Below are 24,969 nucleotides of genomic sequence, written 5' to 3'. Positions count from 1 at the left end.
AGGATCTCGTGAAGAAATACATCAGATGCCAACATACCAGTGTACATATTTGGCTTGTAATTCAGTCTGCTGAACAGTGTAGTGGTAGTATAAGAGAGGCAGTGTCCTTTCAGCATTGCTCATTTAAATAAAGCTAAATTTGGTATTTGCTTTACAAAATTATGTCCCTAAAAAAGTTGATATGACACTAAAAAAAATTTTAAGCTTATTTTAAATGTTTTTAAATTTTATATCTTAAATGACAATCTTTTTTTTTTAATATGATATTCACTTCCAAATATATCTCCACCTGGCAAGCTATCCCCTTTTAGGAAGAAAAAAAGTGCAATGAAAACAACCAACATATCAACTGTAACAGTGTTCGCATTTATCTATATGAGATCTGACTAGCTGATAGTTCTTGATGCAGACATGAGTCCCCCCAGCTTTGCAAAGAGAGGAAGGAAGTACATTTTCTCAACTCTTCTGGAAAATTTGAATTTAATGTTCATGTTTAAAGCAAAACTTATGAACACTGTCAGCTTACATAAAAAGTAGTAAAATATAGCAAGTAGGTAAAATAGTATGATCTATTAGAAAAAGTCTAGTAGGGTGGAAGAAAAAGGCGTTCTGTTGCTGTTGAACACTTAGCTTAGCCCTAACTAGTTATCTAACCTTTGGTAAGTAATAAACCCTTTGCCTCCGTTGCCTTGTTTACAGAGCGAAAATTCGACTTTTAACCATAGTTTATGTATGGTCTCTTTAGATATTTAGAACAGTACTCTTAGAATATATTTATTCATGTGCAATCTCTATGCAGATAGCTCCCACGTCCTTCCCACTTTCTCTTCTGAGCTCCAGGCCTGAATCTTGTTATCATCTGCTTGTGCGTGAGAAGATCTTGGATATCATCTAGTCCAATTCTCGTTTTATAAATGAAAAAAAACTGAGACCTGGGGCAGTGAAGTGACATGTTCAGGGTAACACAGATAGTAAGCATCAGAGACTGGATTTGAACCCAGGTCTGCTCCAACTGCAGCCAGTGCTCTTTTCGCTGTACTATGCTGTTGGCCATCTGTACCTGGAGGTCCCATAGGTATCCAACTCACCCTATTAAAAATAGGATGAGAACTCATTATCTTCTTCCCCTAAACCATTCCCTCCCTCCAACTCCCACATTTCTGTTGAGGGCACCACCATCTTCTCTCCTTTGCCTTTTGGAGAAAATACACACTCTTTTGTTGTCCCTTAAAACCTTCACAGTCTGGCTTCAGCATATCTTTGCATATTGACTACGTACACTTTGCGTCTTGTGCTCTACCCTCAAGCCAGATTACCTGAGTTATGCCTTTACATACAGTGTCCTCCCATACCTCAAATGGTCTCATACCAAACTTCCTTCAAGGCTCAGCTCAAGTGCCACCTCTTTTAAAAGAATCGTTTGATTTCCCTAGTTGTGAATGCACCTACATTTATTTTTGTATTTATTTATTTGTGAATAGGCTTTAATCCCCCAGTAGAGTAGAAGCTCTTTGAGGGTAGCAGCTGTTTCATCTTTGATGCCTAGAACATCTCCTGACCCATAGTAAGAGCTTAGTTAAAGCTTATTGATGGACCTGCATTTTATAGATGAGGGGAAAAGCTTATAGAAATTTGTATGATTTGCCCAGTCACTCAGGTATTAAGTGGTAGAGCTGATATACTTGAACTTGTCCATTGTTCTTTCTGCTAAAACACACTGCCTCTTTTCTAGTTGTATGCTTTGTAGTGATGGAAAGCCAGTTCTGCTTTTGGCTAGTATGGTCACGAATCCTTATTAAATATGTACCTGTACCCTTGTTTTCTTATATTTTAGCTCCCAGATGGCCGAATTATCAAAGTTGGTGGAGAGAGGTTTGAAGCACCTGAAGCTTTATTTCAACCTCATTTGATTAATGTGGAAGGAGTAGGTGTTGCCGAATTGCTTTTTAACACAATCCAGGCTGCTGATATTGACACCAGGTAGGTTAGGATGTTTTGTGCTTTCATGCAAGCCTTTAGAAATGGGTATATTGTAAATAGTGGTTGAGCTGTCAATTAATTGGCAAGAATTAGTGTTTTTAAGTACAGGAAAGTAATTTCTGAAGGGTGACAGTGAACTTTAAACATAAAAATAGACCCATTATAGTGGGTTAAAAGCTACTTTTTAAAGCATAGATTAGTTGACCATAATTTAAGGGATATACCCAATGAGTCATTTTGGTAAAGTAACTGTGGAGCAAGGGATAATAATGAGTATATATTAAAACAGAACATTTATTTTAGGCTGGGTCTTGGCAAGCAGCAAGCCAAGTAGAAGACAGTCAGATACCCCTCTAATTGACACTTTCTAATTGTGGTAAATACTTTTGGCAGGGATATTTTTATCTCATAGTTGATATTATAATGTGTATTAAACCCCATACGGCCCATTTTTGTTCATAGGATCCTTGTAGGGGCGAAAGGGACCTCAGAGGCCATCTCATCCAACCTCTGCTTTTTAAAAAAAAATTCTGAATTTAACACACCCCAAATGAGTATTTCCATATAGAATTGTAGATCTCTATTATTTTGCTTTTCCTTTTTTTAGAGTAGAATAAATTCAATATGTCACTTTCAAAATTATCCTGCTTACTTTCTGTGATTCTTTTTGACCTTTCCTGTATGTTTTAAAAAAATGCTTTTGTGACTTCTCTCTCTCTCTCTCCCTCTCTCCCTCTCCCTCCCTCTCTCTCTCCCTTCTCTCTGTCTGTCTTTCTCTCTCTCTCCATCTCTCTCTCTTTGTAACTCTATCCTTAGCTTAACTCTATCCCCGCCCTGCACCTCCCTATTTAAAAAAGAAGATACTTGAAACTTGTGTATCAAATACATACAATTAAGGAAAATAAATCCCCCCAGTGGCCATATCTGAAAATCCATGTCTTATTTTGCATTTCGAATCCATCTGACTCCTGTCAGGAAGTGGGTTGCATACTTCATCGCTGCTCCTCTGAAATCTCCAACCCTTTATTTTATAGAGGAAGAAATTGAGGCCGCAGAAGGTTGTGGTGTGTCCAGGGTCATACATGGTAGTAAATGTCAGGGAGGATTTGAACCCAGCTCCTCTGACCCCAGAGCAGTGCTCTTTCCTCTATACCATGCTGCCTCCCATGTTTACCATTGACTGGTATTTAGTTTTTTGTATTTTTAAGCACATTTAATACATAAAGCATAATTCAAGCCATAACTCCTTAGCCGAAGGGGCTCTACATTTGAGAGCAATATCACTGTCATCACACATGCAAAAACATACCTCAGTCCTCGTGTGTGTACTCATATGTGTGCGCGCGCACATGTATGGTGTGTGTATTTATACACATACACGTGTACACACATATACATACACATGCATACATTTAATCCTCATAGCTCCTGATGCAGAGTATCCACTCTCATCAGAACATAGAGTCACATACCACTTACTAGAGTCCAGACTTGTTGCCCACTAGCAGCACCAGTCAGTGTCTGCTAAGGTCTGTGACTAGTGATATTTTTCCATGCAATATTAATGGAAAATAGAGGCTTTGCAGGATTATCTAGATGAAGCCACATTAAAAGCAGCATCAGGAATAATTCAGATCAAGGTAGCGTGATAGGTAGTGGAAAGAGCGTGAATGTGGAGACAACCAGGCAGTCTGTAAGTATTTATTAAGCACTTACTGTGCTCTGGGCACTAAGCTGGAACCTGGATTCGAATTTCAGCTCTGCCACTTGTTCATTGGGGCAGACACAGGATGGAAATCCACCTCTTTCACATGGAGATTGTGGCACAGCTCCCAGACTCCTACCAGTAATACTGCATGTCCCCAGCAAGAGTGGAGTTGACAATGTTGTCCAGGTCCAGGGCAGGCAAGGATTGGAGATTCCTAAGGGAGTACCACCCAGAGTTCTTTACAGATTCTAAACTGAATGCATTGATGTCAGTGTCAGTAGAATGAAGGGAGGGAGAGATGACAGAGTAGTAGATGAGAATGGGCACTGGCTCTGGAGTCAGAAGACCTGGGTTCAAGTTTTGGCCCTTGTTAGTGACATTCTCTCTGACCTTTGGGCAAAGCACTTCCCTTTATTTCCTCATCTGTGAAAGGATGGGATCAGATGATGACCTCTAAAGACCCGTCCAGTTCAAAATTGTGGTTTATAAATTTACCTACTCAGATGTACTCGTGTGATTTTAGATAAGTCTTTTTGACCTCTCAAGGCCTCAGTTTTCATGTCTATCATAGGAGTGAATAGATGATCTCCAGCTCACAGTCCTGTGATACACTCTCCCTGAGAATACCAGATACATCAGTCACTGCAGTCCTCTAATCCAAAACTAATGCATTTTGACAGTACTGAAGAGAGCATTGAACTGGTGACAAGAAACCTGAGTTTTAGTCCCACTTGGATCACACTTTGGATAAATGGTTTTACGTATCAGTTTCTCTTCCTTCCTCTCCTCCCCCCCCCGCACCCCCCCCCAATCTATAAAATGAGGGGGTTGGAGGAATGGGTGATTTCCTCTTGTCTTTTTGAACTCTAAGTCTATAACCTGATTTATCTTCTTTAGATCTGAATTTTATAAGCACATTGTGCTTTCTGGAGGATCTACTATGTACCCTGGCCTGCCGTCTCGTTTGGAACGAGAACTTAAACAACTGTACCTAGAACGAGTTTTAAAGGGGGATGTGGAAAAACTTTCGGTAAGTAGTGAACGACATAGTTCAGGCTTTCTGTAGTTTCAAATTCTAGGAAGTAGATTAGGAATCCTGACAACCACTAGAGGGAGCTAGGAGCTCAGCCTTTGTGTGACATGTGGTCAGCTAGAACATCTTGGAGAATGGGATGCCTTTTTCCTTGCCATCTTCTGACCTAGGAGTGACCATACAGGACCAAACCTTTCGGGCCGACTCTAAGGATTGGGCCAAAATCACACGGTGATTCTGAGAATGATCTTTTCTGATTTTATTATTCATAACCAATTCTCCAGCTGAAATGATTAAATATTTCTTTCTCTGCTACCTCTCTTAACAGTTATTGAACACCCACTATATTTATTGGGTTAGACATTGGTAGGGGGGTAGGGGTAGAATAAACAAGACTTCTTTACTGTCCTTAATACATTTATTATTTGTTATAAAACAATATAGTGTTAAAAGTTTCTATATTCATTTCCTCCTCCCTCCATTTCTACTTGATGATCTCTTCTTCTCATCAGTCACCACCACCCCCATTTAAATTTGCATATCCTGAAACCAACTCAGTTCCAAAAACCCTCCCTTGACCTCCGAGTTTCTGAGGCAGCTAGGTGACACTGGGTAGATTGCAGGGCCTGGAGTCAGGAATACCAGAGTTCAAATCTGGCCTCAGGTGTCTATCATCTCAGCATCCGGAACTGTAAAATGGGGATAATAACAGCACCTGCTTTGCTGGTTTGTTGTTAGGATCACATGAGATAATATTGGTAAAAAGTGCCTAGTACAGTGCCTGACACATAGTAAGTGCTATATAAATGCTTCTTTCCTTCCCCTTTTCTCTCCTCCCCACCTCCTTCCCCAATTGATGCAATTAACATGCTTAAAAATCCTGAGTCATGTTTGACTCTTCCCTCTCTCTTATTCCCCTATACCCAATTAGTTGTCAAGTCCTGTGGAGTTTATTTCCATAGTATTGCTCACCTCCATTGCCTTCTTACCCTTCCCATTGATAACTACTCTAAGTGAGGCCTTCATTAATTTTTACCCCAAATTATTAGTTACAATAACTTTACCACCAGTTTTCTGGCCTCTAGTCTCATCCCCTTAGTAGCTACCTAGCTTCTAATGACTCTGATTGTATAATTCCCCTGCTGAAAACTACCCTTTTTTGATTCCTCATTTCCTTATTTCTAAGGTTCTTTACAGTTCTAAGTAAAGATTCCTAGATAATAGCAGAGAATATGTTTAAAAGTACTGAACAAGAGTATAGAGCAGGGATTCTTAACCAGGGGCTCATGACCTTGTTTTTGAAGTATGTATTGTATTTTATACATTTAAAAAAAAACATTTTGAGAAAGGGGTCTATAGGTTTCATCAGACTTCCAGAGGGGTCCATGACATAAAAAAATTTAAGAACCTCGATATAAAGAAAAGATGAGGACATAATCTCAGAATATGCCTGCACTACCAAGGTTAGGGAGACCAGGGGAAACCAGAAGTGGGATAGTTAAAGAGACATGAAGAGAGAGCCAGTGTCATGCAGGGTCACTGACTGCATAGAAGCCCAGGAAGCAGAGCATCTTGAAATGGGGGCTGGGCTCCTATGTTCAGTTTTGCAGAAGGGTTAAAAAGGATGAGAACTAAGAAAAGACAGTAGGATATGGCAGTGAATTCATTCTTATGGTATAGTCTCTACTGCACCGTGTAGCACTTCATTATATATTATTTGTTGTCCAGTTGTTTGATAATTTTTCTTTTCCCCAGCTAGACAGAAGAAAACAGGACCTTTGAGGCCATCTTTTCCAACTCCATTTATTTTACAGATGAGGAAACTGAGGCCTAGAGAGACTTGCCCATACATACAGAAAATCACAGAGGCAGGATTTGAGCCCAAGTCCTCTGACTGCAAACCCAGTGCTCCTTCAGACCATGCTGTTGCATTTTTGTTTCTTTCACAGCCCCTAGTATAGTACTGGTCTGATACTTAATAAATACTTACTGATTTGTTGACTTGAAAAAAATTAATTGATGACACAATCTTAAAAGGCTTCTTGGGTTAAACTGTATATTCTAGAAACCCAGTTCTTTTTGAAGTAATCTAGCTTTATATATCAGCTTTGAATTTATGTTAATGCTGGGGATACTTCCATTAAGATGGCCACATGAACAAAAACTCTGGTAACACCACCAAAGAGTGCATAGGGGAAAACCCTTTAAAAATATGAAAAAGAGATCCCTAGCAGGTGCCCGTCACTTCTATCACCATTTGTTTCAGGGTTGGAGAATGAACAATGATGTGCCTGCTGCCCCCAGGCAGGTCTCCATTGGCTTATCTGGCACATCTGCCAGTTCTTTGAAGTACCTTAGATGGTGCTCACCTGGGTCAGGTGGCTTTATCTCACCTGGGAGAACTAAGTACTCTTGTTATTTCTTTACCTATCTTGGGTATCCATGTCCAGTTATTCACTTTTGTTCTCACACTCCATAACTAGAATCATTCTTTGCAGAGAATACAAAAAGTAGGAATCTAGCAGCTGTACCTTCTCTTCCCTATTGGTTATTCTTTCTGTCCCTTTTCCTCAACTTTATTTTTTTAAATATATTTTTTATTTAGTATTGTATTTTTCCACAGTTACATGTAAAAACAATTTTTAACATTTGTTTTTAAAACTTTGAGTTCTAAATTCTTTCCCTTCTCCCCTCTCCCCCCATCCCCCAATTGAGAAGGCAAGCAATTAGATATAGGTTATACACAAGATAACTTTAGAAATCAGTTTTGTTAACCTCAGTTTTTTCTCTCTCACTTTCAATTCATTCTCACCTTAGACAATTTTAATACTACTCTTAGTGGCTTATGCTGCGCTTTTGAATTTGTTCTCCATTACCTGTCTCTTTACATGTTTTTTTAGGTTCCCCATATAGCCACATTAAGTCTCTGCACAACAACCCCTTTTCCTCATCCAGGTGTTTTTTTTCTTTTCATCCAGGTTTTCTCTTTCTCTTTGTGTCCTTAGGATTTCATTATTGAGCCTTTCCTGGGCTGATTCCCTATAGAATTTTAAACCCTAGAATCCTACCTAAATTCTTGTGAAATCTTTCCCCCCCAAATCCAGTGTGCATACCAGGCTCTGCCCAGCTTTCCTGTCTTCTGTCACATGTTTCAAGGTTTTGATAGAGAGGTGATGGTGGATCTGGTGGCAGACTCGGGGTCAGAAAGACCTGCGTTTGATTCCTTTCTTTGACTCTTACTAGCTTTGTGATCTTGGGCATGTTATTTAACTTCTCTCAGCCGTATTTTCTTTATCTGTAAAATGGAGGTGGTGACTACAGCATGTCCCTTACTGATGAAGATCAAATTAGGTGATACATGTAAAGCATTTTGAAAAGCCTAAAATCCTGTATAAATACTAGCTGTTATTATTTATACCCTAGAAATAAGTTCCTCCTTGTGTATGAGAATTAAGATCCAGAATAAGACTTTTTCCTTATTGGTCCCTTCACTTGGAAGGGTGAAATTATCATTAAAACACACCAAGAAAGAACTTGCTATTCTGCATTTGGCAGAGCTCCAGTAGCTATCCACATAAGTCAAGTTCTGTGTCACTACTATATCATTTCTCTGTGCTAAGCTTATAACCTATTTCCTAAACATCACATATAATTCCTTTTTCTGCCCATTTGTCTTGTAGTATACTCCAAAGACAAAATAGTGTTTCAGGCAAAGTATGTGAGGAACAATGAGAAAGTCAGTTTGGTTAGGAAAAGGAGTAGTACATAATAAAGCTAGCAAGGTAGATGCTGGAATTACTCCTTTATCTCCACTAATATGCTCAACCTTTGAACTGGCCCAGATCACTTACTTACTTTTCAGCTTACTTTCTGTGAGGGGAAGCAGCATAGATACATCATTGTCATCATTGCTAATATTTATATAGCCTCTACCACATGCCAGGCACTATCCTAAGTCCTTAAAGAAACTATCTCATTTGATTCCCCATTACACTCCTGCAAGGTAAAAGCTGTTAATAGCCCTATTTAACAGTTGAGAAAACTGAGGCAAACAAGTTAAGCAACTTGCCCAGGGTCACACAGCTAGTAAATGTCTGAGGCCAGATTTGAACTCTGGAGTCAGACATTTACTAGATGTGTGACCCTTGGCAAAACATTTAACCCTGTTTCTTCATCAGTAAAATGAGTTGGAGAAGGACATGGCAAACCATTCTAGTATCTTTGCCAAGAAAACCCCAAATTGGGTCATGAAGAGTTGACAGAACTGAAATGACTGAACTTCCCCCAGGCCCAGCATTCTATCCATTGTGCCACCTCTCTGCTCCTAAACGAAACAGTTATGAAATACATACATACATACATACATACATACATATATATATATATATATATGAAGTAAATACAAAGTAAAGAAAGCTGCTGTAAAGGACAATACCCAGTCCCCACTGAACAAATGTAAACAAATATTAATAATTTACACATTGTAAATTATCACTTCAAAGTCCTAAAGAAAGGCAGATTAAGCCAATTCTGAGATTCCACTAAATAACTTTTAGATTGTCAAAAATTACAGAACTTAACAAAATTCACCCAATAGCAAGATTGTGTTATATTGTTAAGGGAACTACGTAATGGTAAACTCTTTTTGTAGAGAAATCTGGTATTACACAATGAATATTACAGAAGTAGCCATATCATTTAACTTGATACAAAAATATCTCAAGAAAATCTACCTATCCAACATTTGAGTAATGGTTGATTTAACTGTTCCATATTAAGGTAGTTAATTCAATACTATAATGCAATTTAAAATTAACCGAGACATATAAACAAATTTGAAAAGACATGAAGTAGGTGAAGAAAGAATAGAATAAATGCTAATTAAGGCTGCATAAAAATATATTTTAAAATATAGATGAAAAATGAAAGGGGAAGTAGAATAATAAATAATTTACATTTCAAATGTAGAAATTCCTTTTTAAAAGATAGTCGTAAATGTATACTAATTGGGTTTTTTGTTTGTTTTTGAAATTGTTTTAGTCCTGACTCTGGCTGTGAGTCTTTGTATCTCCAGTGTCTAGCATTGTGCCTTGCTTATTAGGTGGTTAATAAATACCTTTTGACTGTGCCTTTCTCCCTGCTGACATAGGAGAGATTTCTTTTGACAAATTGTTTAGATTAAATTAAGTATTAGAAATCTTGTTCACCATTTTTTTTCCTTTTTGTCTATCCTATCAAATTAAGAATAACTTTAAAAGGTAATTAATTAGTTGATTTGTATTCCTCTTTTCTTTCCACCGATTGTAGGAAATAAAAAGACATCTTTAGCCTCGTTTCTTTCCAAATGCTGATTGAATATGCCATTTTATTTTAGCTAATACAAAGAGTGTTTACTCTTTTCGGTATTTCATTTGTTGTTTCATGAGCTTTTAAAAATCAAGTTCACAGTAATGATGATGATGATGATAGCTATCTTTTATATAGTACTTACTATGTGCCAGGCGCTGTGCTAAGCACTTTACAATTATTATTTCATTTGATCCTCACAACAGCCCTGGGAGGTAGGTACTATTCTTGGGAGAAACTGAGACAAACCAGCTCAGGATCTCACAGCTAGTGAGTGTATGAGGCTGAATTGAGCACAGGTACCCCTGCCTCCAGGTCCAGCATTCTGCACTACCTGCATCCATAGTTTGCTTTTTAGTGGCCTGTATTTTAAGAACTATTTTATATTATTTCTTTTAAGAAATAATTTTATTTCAGTTTGGCTCTGTACAAAATGGAGTTTGGATTTTTTAAAAATCAGACAATCTCAGAGGCCAACTAGTCCGACTTAAATGTGTACAAAAATCTAATAAGTGTCACCAGTTGACACTGACAAGTGGTCATCGTATCTTTTAAGACACCTAGTGTGGAGGAACCTGCTACTTCCCAAGGTAGCCCAATCTGCTGCTTTACACGCAGTAGGTGCTTAATAATTGTTTCAATTGCATTGCATTGGATAGATGTTTAATTGAATTTCTTTACTTGTTAGGAATTTAATCCTCATTTAAAAAAAAAAAACTCAGTCTGCCTCTCTATGCATCTTCTATGCATTCTTACTCTTCTCATGCCCCTTTTGGGGCCAAACTAGACAGCCTGATTCCTTCTCCATATGCATCTTTTCATATACTTGAAGACAGCCATTGCTACCCCTTCTTATCTACTCTTCTCCAGGTTGGCTATCCCTAGTTCATTTAGATGGCAAATTCCCTACAATTTATGGTATTAATTTTATTTCTCTCCCCATTTTAGAAATTTAAGATCCGCATTGAGGACCCACCTCGCCGAAAGCACATGGTGTTTCTGGGTGGTGCAGTTCTGGCAGACATCATGAAGGACAAAGACAACTTTTGGATGACCAGACAAGAATACCAGGAAAAGGGTGTTCGTGTGCTGGAGAAACTTGGTGTGACTGTTCGATAAACTCAGAGCTTGTTCCCATCACATCTTTAAAGCTTTCTTTTTTTTCCCTTTTATTGCCAATCTTTGAACTCATTCAGCTACATGACATGGAAAAGGCCTCTCTGTGCCCTTTGACTCGAAAGGTCAGGTTTTGTTCTGATTTCTCTGGGAAGCTTTGTTAAGTGTTGGTTAATGTGGCTAAATTTGACTATTTAATTTGACCACTTCCCTACAAACAAAACATGAGAGCTAAGGGGCCTGTCTGTTGCATTGTTCCTTCTCTGTAGGCATTTGGATAATTCCTGTAGGCATTTTATTTTCAGTTTACTGCTATAATGCTGCTAGCTTTTGTCTTTAGCACACCAGGTGGTTTGCCTTTCTTCGCTTAAGAAAAACTTTTACAGCAGCTTTTATATCCCATTACTTTTGTGGGGGAGTTACCTTTGCACCCTTTGTAGCCTTTCTTCCATAGTATGTAGCTTTAAGCTATCACTGCTACTACTATAAATACCTTAAAGCCTTCCATGTTAATGTTTTGGGGAAATATCTGGCTGTGAACTAAAATGTTAAAGTTCTTCCCCCCTTTCCTCCCGGGGTTAGTGGGATGTCAGGGTGGAATTGAGTTGAGAGGTATTGTGTTTTGATTTTTGAGCTGTACATCTTTTCTGTGATTATATAGGGTGAACTTTATTTACATTACTTTTATTTTGTAGGTTTTCTATTTTAATTTTGGTATACATTTCCATACAAAAAGCAAGGGTAGAATATCTAATCCATTTCCATATGGTTTAACCCTAGCTTAAAAAAAGTGAAAAACAACTCTAAACCATCATCATCCTGGGACTGGTTCCCTAAAATTTCTCAATTGAAAGATGCTTTTAGTAATTCTAAGTACAGAGAAAAGCATTACTTTAAAAACTGAATTGTAAAATTGGTCATTTTTAAAAGTGCTTCTGTTTATTTCTGAAGCACTTAAATTAAAATTTTGCAATGGCAGTAACCTAGTGCCAAGTACTGTTCTTAAAAAGTGGAGATTTCCTGTAACTGACCAGTGCTGATATAAATAAAACAAGCAGATATGGTCACTGGCAGTAATTAAGAAGAGATACCTCTCCTTGTTGGATTAAAAAAATAACATTGGGTTATGGGACTTGTTGCCAGTTGATAAATACTCATTCACAAGTCATTTTTGCTTGTCTTGATTTGATACTGGGAAGGGGGCAGGGTGAAATTCAATTGTTTGAAATGTTGTTTACAAAAGAAAAATCAAGATTAAAAATGAAAAAAATAATTGTAGCTGCTAACTATCATCCATTTTTTATGCTTGAGAGAAGAGTTGCTGTTCTATGTAAATGCGTAGCAGGCTGCTGCCTATGCTACATCATCTGTATAAAACGACATGGTGGTTCTTAGTATTTATTGGAAATATCAAGTAATGTCATGCAGATGAAGTTCTTTCCAAATCTGTTGAATAAAGTAACAGGAAATTGTATCACTGAGTGAAAAAATGAGGATTTTGAAGACCCAGAGCCTTATTCCAGAAGCAAAATTCATTCCCTAATAGTGATGTTTAAAGATGGGATAAAGGGGACTGGACCTATGATTCCATTGGATGGGGAACTCTCTTGGGTGAAGATCCCCGGTCTGCCTATGGCAACTTAGGAGAGTTGTCTAGAGAATGAAAGGTTTTAGTGACTTCTGCAGAATCACACAGATGTATCAGAGGCATGATGAGAACCCCCAGGCCTCCTGGCTTTGAGGCTGTATGCCATGCTGCCTTTCATTTCTTTTAACCAAAAAAAAAAAAGCTTTTTTCCTTTTTCCCTCTTTTGGGCTGACTAAAATAAAAAAAATTGGCTTAGTTCTTCTATATTTATGAAAACTTAAGCAAAATCTTCTGTTTAAATGAAACAAGTACAAAAAAGAGGTGAGTTATGCAGCCGATATTTTGATAATGGTGATTAACTTATGTTTACCCTTAGCTTGGAAAAAGGCAAACTTGCAGGCATGCTGGATGTGCTTTTCAGTACCTTCACATAGCAGTAGGTAATAAATTTTAGCAGTATTGATGTGAAGTATTTGAGATTCCTAAAGTCTTATAAATGGACTTCATTAGGGTGGGATACTCATAAATACAGCACTGTCTTGAGCACTGGCCATGTCAGAGGATCCACATTTAGGAGAAGTACTGGTTGCTGTTCTCAACATTAATGGAATAACTCTCTTGACCTTCGGACAGTAGTGAATCCGTGGAATAAATAAACAAAATGAATGTTCTATTTAAAAAATTATTCCTTTGAATTTTGAATTGAAAATTGTTATCATAATACTTCGAGTTAAAATAATACTTAATGATTAATCCCTATCTACATATATTACAAAATACCGTTTTAAAATCTGATTCTCATGAGTTGAATGAGTACACTTAGAAATGTCTTTTTGGGTGTCTCTGTTTAGTTGATGTCTTTGTTGTGTCAGATAAGGTTCCCACAGGGAAGTTTCCAACTGCTCCCACAGCTTAAAACAGAATGCTGCTGTGAAAGAGAACTGGTTTTGTCTTCTAAAGACCACAGTCGCTCAAATTTATAATTATGATGCTTTAATTTGATTTTTTTTATCTAGAATTTGCTTACGTCTTTGACAGTTAAAGGGTTTCTTGGGGTTACATCCTACTTTTAAACATTGATCTGCTTTAAAATCACACCAAACCTTGGCATTTAGGATGTTAACCCAAGTAAACTAATAGTACAAAAGCATTATTATAGTTCTGAGCAATGTTAAAATATCTGGAAAGCCATTTGAGAAACTGTCAATGAATATTTCAATAGAGTTTTAAATTTAATTTGAGCACAGGCCTTTTTTATTAAAAAATAAAATCAAATTTTTCAGAGTTCGTTTGGTTTTAGTCTTATCTTTTGATAATTGTGTTTGATTGCATTTTGTTTCATTTTCATTCATGTTTTGTTTTGCCTAGAATGTGATCAATTGACAACATTTAGGAAGTAATGTTATGAAAAAGACTAGATTGAGTTTTCCTGTGATTGCCACTTTCACTATTTGGCCAAACCAAGGCTGTTAATTTTGGTCTATTTACTAGTTTTGTCTTATAAAATTTTACTGAATGAAAATTTTAACAGAGGTAGACTATGAAGATTATCAGAAGTACAGATTACCACTAATCTTCTACAAACATAACATACCTGTTTTTATGGTTGATTGGCTTTCACAAAGGCAATTCACAATTCAGGCTTTAGAATGAACTGAATTGAGAACAACTAAAGCAGCCTTGAATATATCATGTATAACTAAACAGCCACATGACACTCCCAGTTTATCTCTTTTAGCATTTAGTCAGGATTGAGGGTGGTGGGGTGGTGGTAGATGTATCTATTTTCCTTTTTCTTCTTCATATTTAATCATTAGCCACTCCAGTAATGTTCTCTCTTCCATCTTTGAATTCCTTGACCCTCCGTTGTTTCCACCCTATGATTCTCAGCCTTGGTTGAATTCTGTTGTCTTCTCCCATTCCCAAGCTACCCAAGCAAATCACAAAGTCCTGCTAATGGAGTCTACTACAAATGTACACCCTCTGATATCAACAGGTTTCTTCTACATGACAATCTTTTTATTCACTCCTATGGACTCTATAATATACTTTCTCAATCATGCACTTTCTCTGTAACCCTCCAAATCCCCCCAGAGCCTCCCTTTACGTTTAGCATACAACCCAGCGTCCTACTTGATTATGTTGAGGGTATCTCAGGTGAACTTCAGCTCCACTGCTCCCTACTTGTGTCCACAACCCATCTTCATCCTTCCCTCTAGTTTCACAGGTTGAAATACTGATTGGCAAAGCTAACCCCACCACCAGTTTCCCGATACTAATTCCCCTCTCATCTCTGTGGCTTTGTTTTACCAACTATCACCTTTTTTCATGGATCTTTAATTTCTCTCTTCCTAACCTTAGCTCTGCTATATATTTTCTCTGGTCTTTTCCATGCTTGGAAAACCTTATTTGACCCTTCTGTCTCTTTAAGCTTTCATCTTAGCTCTTTGCCTGTTAGTGCCAAGTTTTGAGGAATAATAGTCAATATTTCTGCCTACATTATCTTACCACCTACTTAGCTCATGGCAATCATACTTCTGTTCTCACCACTATCACTAAAATCGAATAGCTTTTCTTTTCTGTCCTCATCACTCTTGACTCTGCTATAGCATTTGACAATGTGATCACCCCCTCTTTTTTGACACTTTTCCCCCCTTGAATTCTCTTAAGGTTTTCTTACCTGTCTGACCACTCCTCATCTTATTGATTTCTCATCTCCCTTTTTTTTTAAAAATCACAATTGTGCTTTGCTTCTCTCCTCTAGGAGTCTGTTCTTGGCCACATTTTCTTCTCTTTTTTATTCCCCCATACCTATGACTTCATTTATCACTTTATCACTTCCCTATCCGTCATTTTCCCCCAGCCTCTGTACTTCCCTTCCCAGAGAGCTATCCCAAATAAAGTTTTTTAAGACAAAAGAGGAAAAATCTGGCTATTTAATACTGCAAAAAAAAAATCTGAAAATGAGCAATGTGAAATACTTATGGACCTCCCGCCTCTGCGGAGGGGTAAGTTGGGAGTATTTTCTCATATCTGTTCTTTTGAACCATGATCTATATAATTTTTTTGTGTGTATATGTGGTTATTCTTTCTATTTACCTTGTTGTAGTCATTGTATGTATTGTTTTCTTGGTTCTGCGTATTTCATTTTGTATCAGTTCTCATTGATCTTTCCATGATTCTTTGTATTCATCCCATTAGTCCTTTCCTTCTGCACAGTAATATTCCATTATATTCACATGCTACAATTTATTTAGTTATTCCCCAATTGATGGGTATTTGTGTTGTTTCCACTTCTTTGACAGCAGAGAAAAATGCTGCTGTATCTTTAGTGTATATTGGGAACTTTCTTATCGGTGACTTCTTTGGGGTATATGCCCAGTAATGTCATCTCTGGGTCTAAGGGTTTGGACATTTTAGTCACCTAATTTGTATATTCCAAATTGCTTTCCAGAATGGTGTTACCGATTGATGGCTCTACCAGTTTGCTTATCTTCCCACACCTCTTCTAACACTGCACAGTTGAGTATTTCTAGCATCCTGCTGAAGTTATCTATAATTTGTCCACCTGTGATCAAACTGGATATGTTCAAAACTGAACCTTTCTCCTACCACCTCCTTCTGTTATTAATGGTTCCATAATCCTCCTGGTCAACCAGGTTTCTAACAACTCTGAGTCATAATTGTCCTTAGGTACAGAGCGCTGGGCTGGGAGTCAAGAAGACCTGAGTTCAGATTCAGCCTCAGATACTCCCTAAGTGTATAACCCTAGGTAAGTCACCTAGCTTCTGTCTACCTCAGTTTCCTTAGCCGTAAAATGAGGATAATAGCACTTACCTTCCAAGATTGTTGTGAGGATCAAATGAGATATTTGTAAAGTATTTAGTACAGTGCCTTATGTGTAGTTTACATTTAATAAAAGCTTGTTCCCTTCCCTGTTCCTTCTGCCTCACCACATACATCTAGTTAGTTGTCCGATTTTGCTAATTGTATCTTTAAATTCTGTCACATTGCCATGGCCTCTTAGCTAGTCTTGCTGCATGTAGTCTACGCCCTCTCCAATGCATTCTTCACATTTTTGCCTGAATAACCTTAATGTGACTAGTCAAATCTTCAGCAGCTTCCTTTTGCCTAGTCTTAGCATTTAAAGACCCTTCACAATTTGGCTGCAACCTATATCTCATACCCTTCACCTTTGTGTATTCTACAGCCTAGCCAAATTGGTCTGTTCTCTTTCTTGTTCTTTGTCCTCTCCTGCCTGGAATGTATTGTCGCATCTCTTCTCCCAAATTGTTGAAGTCCCTTTCTTTAGATGCTAGGTCAGGTGCCACTTTTCTTCCATGAAGCTTTCTCTGACAAACCTCCCTGCCCTCAGCCTCCAAGTGAGAGGGACTCTTCCAGATTTTTCATAGTACTTTTCCTAGCCCTTCTTTGCACTCATTCTCCCTTTAATATTTTCTATGTGTTTCTTCTTATTAGATTAATAAACTTCTTGAAAGGAATCTTGTCTTACCTACCTTCTTATTATCCTCCATGCTTAGTTCCTTATGAATCATAATTTTAGTAAATGTCTGCTGTATTGGAGGAATTAGGATTTCTAGCTAGTAGAAAGGGGCAAAGTCTTGGCAAAACAGCAGCATGGAAGAAGAGAGAGAAAAAAGTATTGATATGGATGGGTATTGTTATGACAGTCACCATAAAGCCTTCATAGTACCCTGTTGTTAGTTCTCGGTTTTTACATGGGATATGTTTATGGGGGTATCATTCTAGTTTGCTTACACAACAGAGTAAAGGCATTGTCTGAAGTGCAATAGTAGTATGTAGTCAATAAACTACTCATCATGTTTTTATTAAGCACCTACTACATGCTGAGCCCTTTTTCCCCTCTCCCTCAACCCTCCAAAACCCGAACTTTTTACCACTCTGTGAGAGAATATGAGTTATACATTCAAATTAACAAGCATTTATTAAGTGCCCTATGTAGGTACTAGGGCATACAAAGACAAAAATGAAACTATCCCCACTCTCAAGAACTCTACATTCTATCAGGAGAGACAAAATGTATATAAAAACAAGAAACATTGGTAAGGGAGAGAGCACTAGCAATAGCAGGGCAGCCTTTGGGCTGAAGCCTTACTGCTGACCCTTGATGTCCTCTAACTCTAAGACTCTAACTCTACACAGTGTCCATGTAACTCTAAGACTGTAAACTATAAAGGTCTCCTATGCTGATTGATTCACAATTCCAGACCAAAAAAGAACAGTAGACTAGAAAAATAAAGGATTGATTTCTGTTTAATACTTTATTCGTGACATGACCTTAGAGAAATTGTTTGGCCTTTCAAAAACCAACTAGAGTGTGCTAACCAATCATTTTAGACTATATTGGTATGTGGAGGGTTAATGTTTCTCTGGAGTGATTCTTCAGCTGTTGTACAAGGGAAGAAGATACTTCTCACAGTCTTAAGGAAATAACTATAAAAGGATGGCTTTGAGAATTCCATCAGTGTCAGAAATGAGTAAATAGAATGACTGATGGAAAAGAGATGTTAAAGGGATTTGGGTAAAAAAGTTACTGTTTAATTCAATTAAATTGCCCTGTGTGAATATCCACTCCTCAAGCTGTGCCTGTTTTATAAGAGCATTTATTTAGCTTTTTAAGTTTTGCAAAGCACTTTATGTATATTATCACATTTGATTCTCACAATGACCCCCTGAGGTTGGTGCTGTTATCCCCATTACACAAACGAAAAAACTGTGACTGAGAAGTTAAGTGACTTGCCCACAGTCACATAGGTAGCAAGCAAGACTTGAATTCTAGCTCCCCAGTCTACCCATTCCATATGCTAATCACTTCTATAGTATCTGAATGTCCATCTTGGAATCAGAAAGACCTAAGTTCATTTCCCTTTGATCACACTGGCCAAGTTACTTTAACCCCTATATATCTAAGAAAGGTCCTTTGGACTTAGCTACTCAATTTTTTAGGGTTGTATTTGCATTCGTGGAATGAGTTCCCCCACCCCTGTAGGGGAGTTATATATGCTGAAATACGCTGAATCTATATACACTGAAATCATAGTTTATTCACATGAATAATATTTCTTTGCAATATTCATAAAAAGCAAGTTGTGAAAAAAAAATGAGAATACAGGTAAGGAAGGTGAGACTCAGGTTAAGTGATTTATCCAAGGCTACCTAGCCAGTCCGTTTCTGTGGCAGGACTCTAAGTAAGAGACTAGGCCAAACACAGACTGTTACAAGCACCATCCCATGAAAATAAAACAACCTTGTCCCCACTGCATAATACCTTGCTCAGTTATTTGAAGATATGCGAATTCATATTTAAATGGAAAGTTATTTTTTTTTCCTTATTTCTTGGGAAACAAAGATTCAGACCTGTTTCCTTCCTCCTCAACGTGTAGACCGTGAGGCACTTTGCAGATAGTTTTTCCAAGATCACCTGTAAATAGACACCTTGAAGAATTTGCATGAGGTAGTGTAGGCTGAGTTGGAAATGGTGTGGGATAAGTAGAAGCAAAAGTTTGCTGAATGTGGTATTGGGGTAGGCCTGGACACTGAACAAAAGGGAGGCTTACTTAACCCTAACATAGCAAAAGCATTCAGACAGAGTAGTAGCATGTAGCTACCCTGCAGTCCACTTTAGCTTTGTATGGAAATGTCTGGTCATCAGGGCAGGGTGTAATGATTTAAGTCTGAAGGTCTCTCAACCCAGTGTGGGTGGGCCAGGTTCAGTCAAGTGAAAAAAACCTATCTGAAACCCTGGGGGGAGTGGGGAGGGTGTACAAAAGGGGGTACCTATCATTCCTATCATGTATGGTACATTTCTCAGTCCCAAGTAGATTTCCAGAATTAACACCTTTTGCACTTGATACAAAGTTAGCCATTTGAATATGTATTTTGAGAGGTAGAAGAAAAAAGGTCTGTTGTGTCCCATTCTATTCTCCTTGAGAAACAACCCAAGATCTAAAATTTTACCAACAGAAGCTCAGTAAGGATGTTATTTATAAATGTTCCTGTACATAAGGATGGATTGATTATAAATTTTTAAATGCGAAGACATTAATACTACCTAAAGGTTGAGAATTTAGGCATTCGCTTCAGGAAACTCTAAAGGGAAGGTCTACCACAACATTAATCTGATCTTGTTGAATTTCTTTTGTTAAATGTATACCTTTCTGTTTTTCTTGAGGGGGAAGGTAGGTAGATCATAAAATATGCACAAGAGAATTGAAAGTATTATCATTACGTTAGGAAACCAAACTTAAGGATTTCCTGATTGTGAACTGCTTTCTCTTTATTGCACTCACTTTTCTATATTTCATTTTCAGGGTTGTTTTTTTTTTTCGAAGAATAAGACATGAAATTTTCTCCCTTGCTGAGGCTCAGACAAAAGATAATAAGAAATAGATTATGGTAGTAAGTGGTGAATTTTTTATTTCTGGCTCCAAATTTGATGACTTTTCATTAATTTTTAGACTGTTAAGTGCTGGATGATTTCTTAGGATCTATCCAGTCCTTTATAGATCAGGGAACAGACCCAGGAAGATACTTATCAGCTACCAAGTCTATATATCCAGCCTTATTCTCTCTCCTAAATTCCAACCTTGCCTCACCAGCTGCCTGTTAGGCATCTCAAACTCAACATGTCCAAACTTGTTATCTTTTCCTTCCAGTCCCCCTCCCCCAACTTATCTACATCTGCCAAAGGTACCCCACCATCCAGTAACCCAGTTTGGGTCTCATCCTTGGCTCTCCATTCTCTTCCACCACCCAACATTTGGCTTGTTAATTTTACCTCACCATCTCATACAGCCGCCACTCTAATTGAGGCCCTTATCATCTCTTCCCTGGATCCTTGTAATAGTTCTATTTGCCTCCCTGCCACAAGTCTCTCCACTTTCCAATCCCTCTATTTGTCAGAGTGATGGGATACAGGGGGTACAGCAGGGTACAGTGGAAAGAGTGGTGTTGGGTTTGGAGTCTCAGGGATCTGGGTTTGAAACCATCCCTGCCACCTCACACTTAAGTAATCTTGGGTAAGTCATTTAGCCGGAATGGGCTCCAGTTTCTTCATCTATAAAATGAGGAGGTTGGGTGAAGTGGCCTCTGAGGTCTCTTCTAGAGTTCCAGTAACCCCTTCCAGACTTGCCAGCTTGCTTGTCCCTCACATTTCATCTATCCCCAAGCCTTTGCCAATAATGCATTTATTCCTTCCATCTTACAATTGTTGTAGCTTTCTTCAAAGCTCAGCTCAGGTGTCACTTCCCACAAGAGTCCTTTCTTGATCCCCCTCAGTTGTTAGTACCCCTTCCTCAGAATTACTTTGAATTAACTTTGTATATATCTTGCACTTACTTGAGTTGTGTTGTTTACCCCATAAAATTTAATCTTTTTTAGGGAAGAAACTGCTGTTTCTGACTATATTTCTAGAGCTTAGCACACAATGACTGGCACATAGTAGGTACTTATATAATAGGTTTGCTGAATAAATCAAACAATAAGAGGCAGTCAGAACTGAAACTCAAGTCTGATGATGCCCAGCCCTGTCTTTTTCTTCCTAAGACCTAACTACTGAAAAACCTCAAGAGTAGTATTTTTTGAGTGTAAAAAAGTGTCATTTTAGGTCCCCTAAATGTGGTGACAGTCTTAAGTCAAATGGCCAAAACAGTTGCTTCTAAAACTGAGAGGATACTTTTCTTTGCCTTTTAAGTGGAATCCAGATAACAGATCCTTACAGCCCACAAGGTTGTGTGTTTTCCCCAACTTATAAACAATTTAAAAAGGAACTTTAAATGGAAACCACTTTTCAACCTTATTTTGGATATTGAATATCCAATCCACACAATAAATAAATTATTTCAATGTGGTTGCCTAAGGTAGAATAGAATTAGAGCGGGAAGAGACCATAGCAGTATCAATCCCTCCCTCTTGATTTTAACATGGGAGGAAAACTAGGCTCAGAAAGGTGAAATTATTTGCCGAAGGTCATACATCTCAGTAGGGAAAGTTGGGTAGGTTCCAGGTCTTACGAATTCCAGTCTAGGAAGCTTTGCATAGGTAGTAATGATATATAACCAATTACTTTTCCTAAATGAATTGCTACCTATCTGTTCTTTCAGACACTTGAATGAAGCAGATAATCCCCTGTCTTAGAAATAACCACCCTCCTAGCCCTCTCTTCCCTGAGCAGTTGTTTAATTTTAAAATGGAGCTTTTAGAAACAGAAAAAGAAGCTGTGTAGGCTGAAAGTGGGGTAGGGGACTGTGGCCTATGAGGTTGGCTCTCCAAACCTAAATATCTCTTCCCCATACTGCCCAAAATTTTTCACTCAACTTTGTCATATTGTCCACCAGTTAGAGATTCGTTTGAGTTATCTAGCTCGCCCTCTCTCTCTCTCTCTCTCTCTCTCTCTCCCCCCCTCTCCCCCTCCCTCCCTCCCTCTTTCTCTCTCACACATACCTGTAAATATTATAGGGTTCTTAGTCACTTAATAATTTGAATTAACTCAGATTACTTCTAACAAGCTGGGATCAGTTGATTTAAAGAAAAAGGAGTTTTGACTGGGGAAAGGCATGTAGGTGACTTTGGGAGTATACCATGCTTTTTTTTTTTTTTTAGGAGAGGGCAGGGAGGATTAAGTTGGGTAATTACAGGGAGAAACCTAAAGCAACATGGGTTTCTCCAGAGAGGGTAGTAGTAAGGGAGGTATAAAGGTACCAAAGACAAATTTTACCTGTTGTGAAATTTTGCCTCTGGCACTAAACTTACCTAAAAAGGAGAGAAGTAAAAGGGCATGCTTGCAGTAGCTACCCCTGGTTTATCTTCTGAGTCTTAAACTCATGTTTCAAGTTATCTAGTGGACAGCCTATGGATGTGCCATCATTAGCTTTCCTTTAGCCTCTACCCTTTTTCTTCTGCTCACTTTTCTCTTTCCTTATCCAGTATGCAATGGCCTTCTGTTCTGGGAATCTGGAACTCAGGCTAGTAGTAGTAATGCTACAGTTTCCCCTTATCTATAAGCTAAATAGGTTTTTATGGGCTAGCCTGGCAACCCAACTACAATATTTTTATGTGAAAGTTTTGAATTCTAATCAATAAACTTAGAATTGAACTTTTGAAACACAGCTATTTTGTAAGTAAGTACTTGGTGTAGTTGTCTTTAAAAAACCTTATGTATTTTTTAAGATGGTATTCTTATCTCCACTATAGTTCCAGACTCATATTTCCAACTACTGAATAACCTTCTGGATGTGTCATTAACATCTTAAAACTCATCAGATCTAAAACTGAACCTATCTTCCCCTTCCTCTTCTCCTTACTCCATGAACCTATCATCCTCTTCCTCTTCTCCTTACCTCATCGCTAAAGAGAACCCTAATAGTTCCATGATATCCTGCATTTCTGTTAATAGTATCGCCAGGCTTATTTACTCGCCCAGGCTCAAAACCTTTGAGTTTCCTGACTTTACCTTCTTTGTTCCCCATGTTTGTTTGATTGCTAGATACTGCTGACTCAACCTCCTCAAGATTTCTTATTTCAGTTCCTACCGCCATAAATCAACTGCTACTGCCTTAGTTCCGGCTTTCATGACCTCTCACTTGAACTGTTATAAAGTCTGACCAATTTCCTGACCCCTTCCTTTTCTGCCCTCCAGCTCCTCCTACATGCCTTATTGCCAGGTTAATCTTTCTGAAGCGTGATCTCAGTCACATTTATTCCTGTACTCAGAAATCTTTGCTGTCACCCCATCGCCTCCTAAATAATGTCTAGATGTCTTCACTTGACATTCAAAGTTTAAAATTTTTTTTCCATTAAAAATCTGCTTTCTTCTCCTTCCCTGTATATTCTTATAAATTTAATTGGTTCCTTAAGAACTTGAAGTCCTTATTGGAGAACCTAGAGCAAAGGACATTAAAAGTTTAAACTAAAAATATTTTCTATCAGTCAACAAATATTTATTGAGTTTTAACTGTAGGGTTCAGTGTTGTTGTAGACTTAAGGTTAAAAAAAAAAACCAAACAGCTAGCGTTCCATAGAATACTACTACTCTGCTACTACTATTTACGTAGAGCCTACTATGTGCCAGGCACAATGCTAAGATCTTTACAAACATTAACTCATTTTATCCTTATGATAACCCTGCAAGGTAGGATGCTATTATTATCCTTATTTTACAAATGAGAAAACTGAGGCTGTATTTGAACCCAGGTCATCCCGACTCCAGGCCAAGCACTCTATTCAGTCTACCACATAGCTGCCTTCTAGTGTGTCACACACACACACACACACACACACACACACACACACACACACACACACACACCCCCTACTTAGTAGCTTTAATAGCTTAACTGTACTAAGATTTTTCCATGTGCGTAGATGTGGGGTACCTTGTATGTGTGTATATTTTGTGTGTGTGTACATATGTTTGTACAGGAGTACCCTGTATGTATAACTATATATTTAGGCATACACATATTTACATATGTACATGCATATGTACGTTTAAGCGTTGGTGATTTCATTTGTATAGGTATGGAAATTCCCAGAGTTGCCTGGGATATTCCTAAGGCCTTTCTCTACTGCTCCACACTGCCCATGCTTACAAAAGTGGAGAAGTTAATAAAGAACGCAGGCAGATCACTCCTATATAACAACAGCTTACGTTTATATAGTAAGTACTTCATGGTTTACAAAACATTTCATCTCCATTGGTCCTTCAGATATTGGTATTACTATTTTATAGATAAGAAACAGGTTCCAAGAGACTAAGTGATTTGCCCAGGGTCACACTGTATCAGAGCTAGGATTCAAATACAGGGCTCTTCTGACTGTACAGTGCTCATTCTGCTATACCTTACTTCCTTTGTAGACAAAGAGAAAGAAAGCTAGGTAGCAAGCATTTAGTAAGTGCTTACTAGCTTTGTTGTCTGACTCTTCATGAAGCCATTTGGGGTTTTCTTGCCAAAGACAGTGGAGTGGTTTGCCAGTTCTTTTCCAGCTCCTTTTACAGATGAGGACACTGAGGCAAACAGGGTTTAACTGTAGGGTTACACAGCTAGGAAGTATCTGAGACTAGATTTTAACTCAGGAAGATGAATATTCCTGACTCCAGGCCTAGCACTATCCTCTTCACCACCTAGCAACCTACATTTAGAGGCACTATGCTAAACA

At 38.1% G+C, this 24,969-nt stretch overlaps 1 protein-coding gene across 1 annotated transcript in view; it reads left to right on the top strand.

The window, feature by feature from the left end:
* Positions 1 to 14,056, top strand: part of ACTR2 (actin related protein 2) — a 61,854-nt gene extending 47,798 nt beyond the window's left edge. Inside the window, exons 7-9 of the mRNA XM_036748529.1 lie at positions 1,835 to 1,980; positions 4,586 to 4,718; positions 11,016 to 14,056. Coding sequence (XP_036604424.1) covers positions 1,835 to 1,980; positions 4,586 to 4,718; positions 11,016 to 11,186 — 450 coding nt within the window. The 3' untranslated portion in view covers positions 11,187 to 14,056. The remainder of the gene's footprint in view (positions 1 to 1,834; positions 1,981 to 4,585; positions 4,719 to 11,015) is intronic.
* The last annotated feature ends 10,913 nt before the right edge of the window (positions 14,057 to 24,969 follow it).

The sequence above is a fragment of the Trichosurus vulpecula genome, chromosome 3 (genome assembly GCF_011100635.1).
Source record: "Trichosurus vulpecula isolate mTriVul1 chromosome 3, mTriVul1.pri, whole genome shotgun sequence".
NCBI classification, from domain to species: domain Eukaryota; kingdom Metazoa; phylum Chordata; class Mammalia; order Diprotodontia; family Phalangeridae; genus Trichosurus; species Trichosurus vulpecula.
The sequence above is the reverse complement of the archived record's forward strand: the minus strand, read 5'-3'. Positions and strand labels throughout refer to the sequence as shown.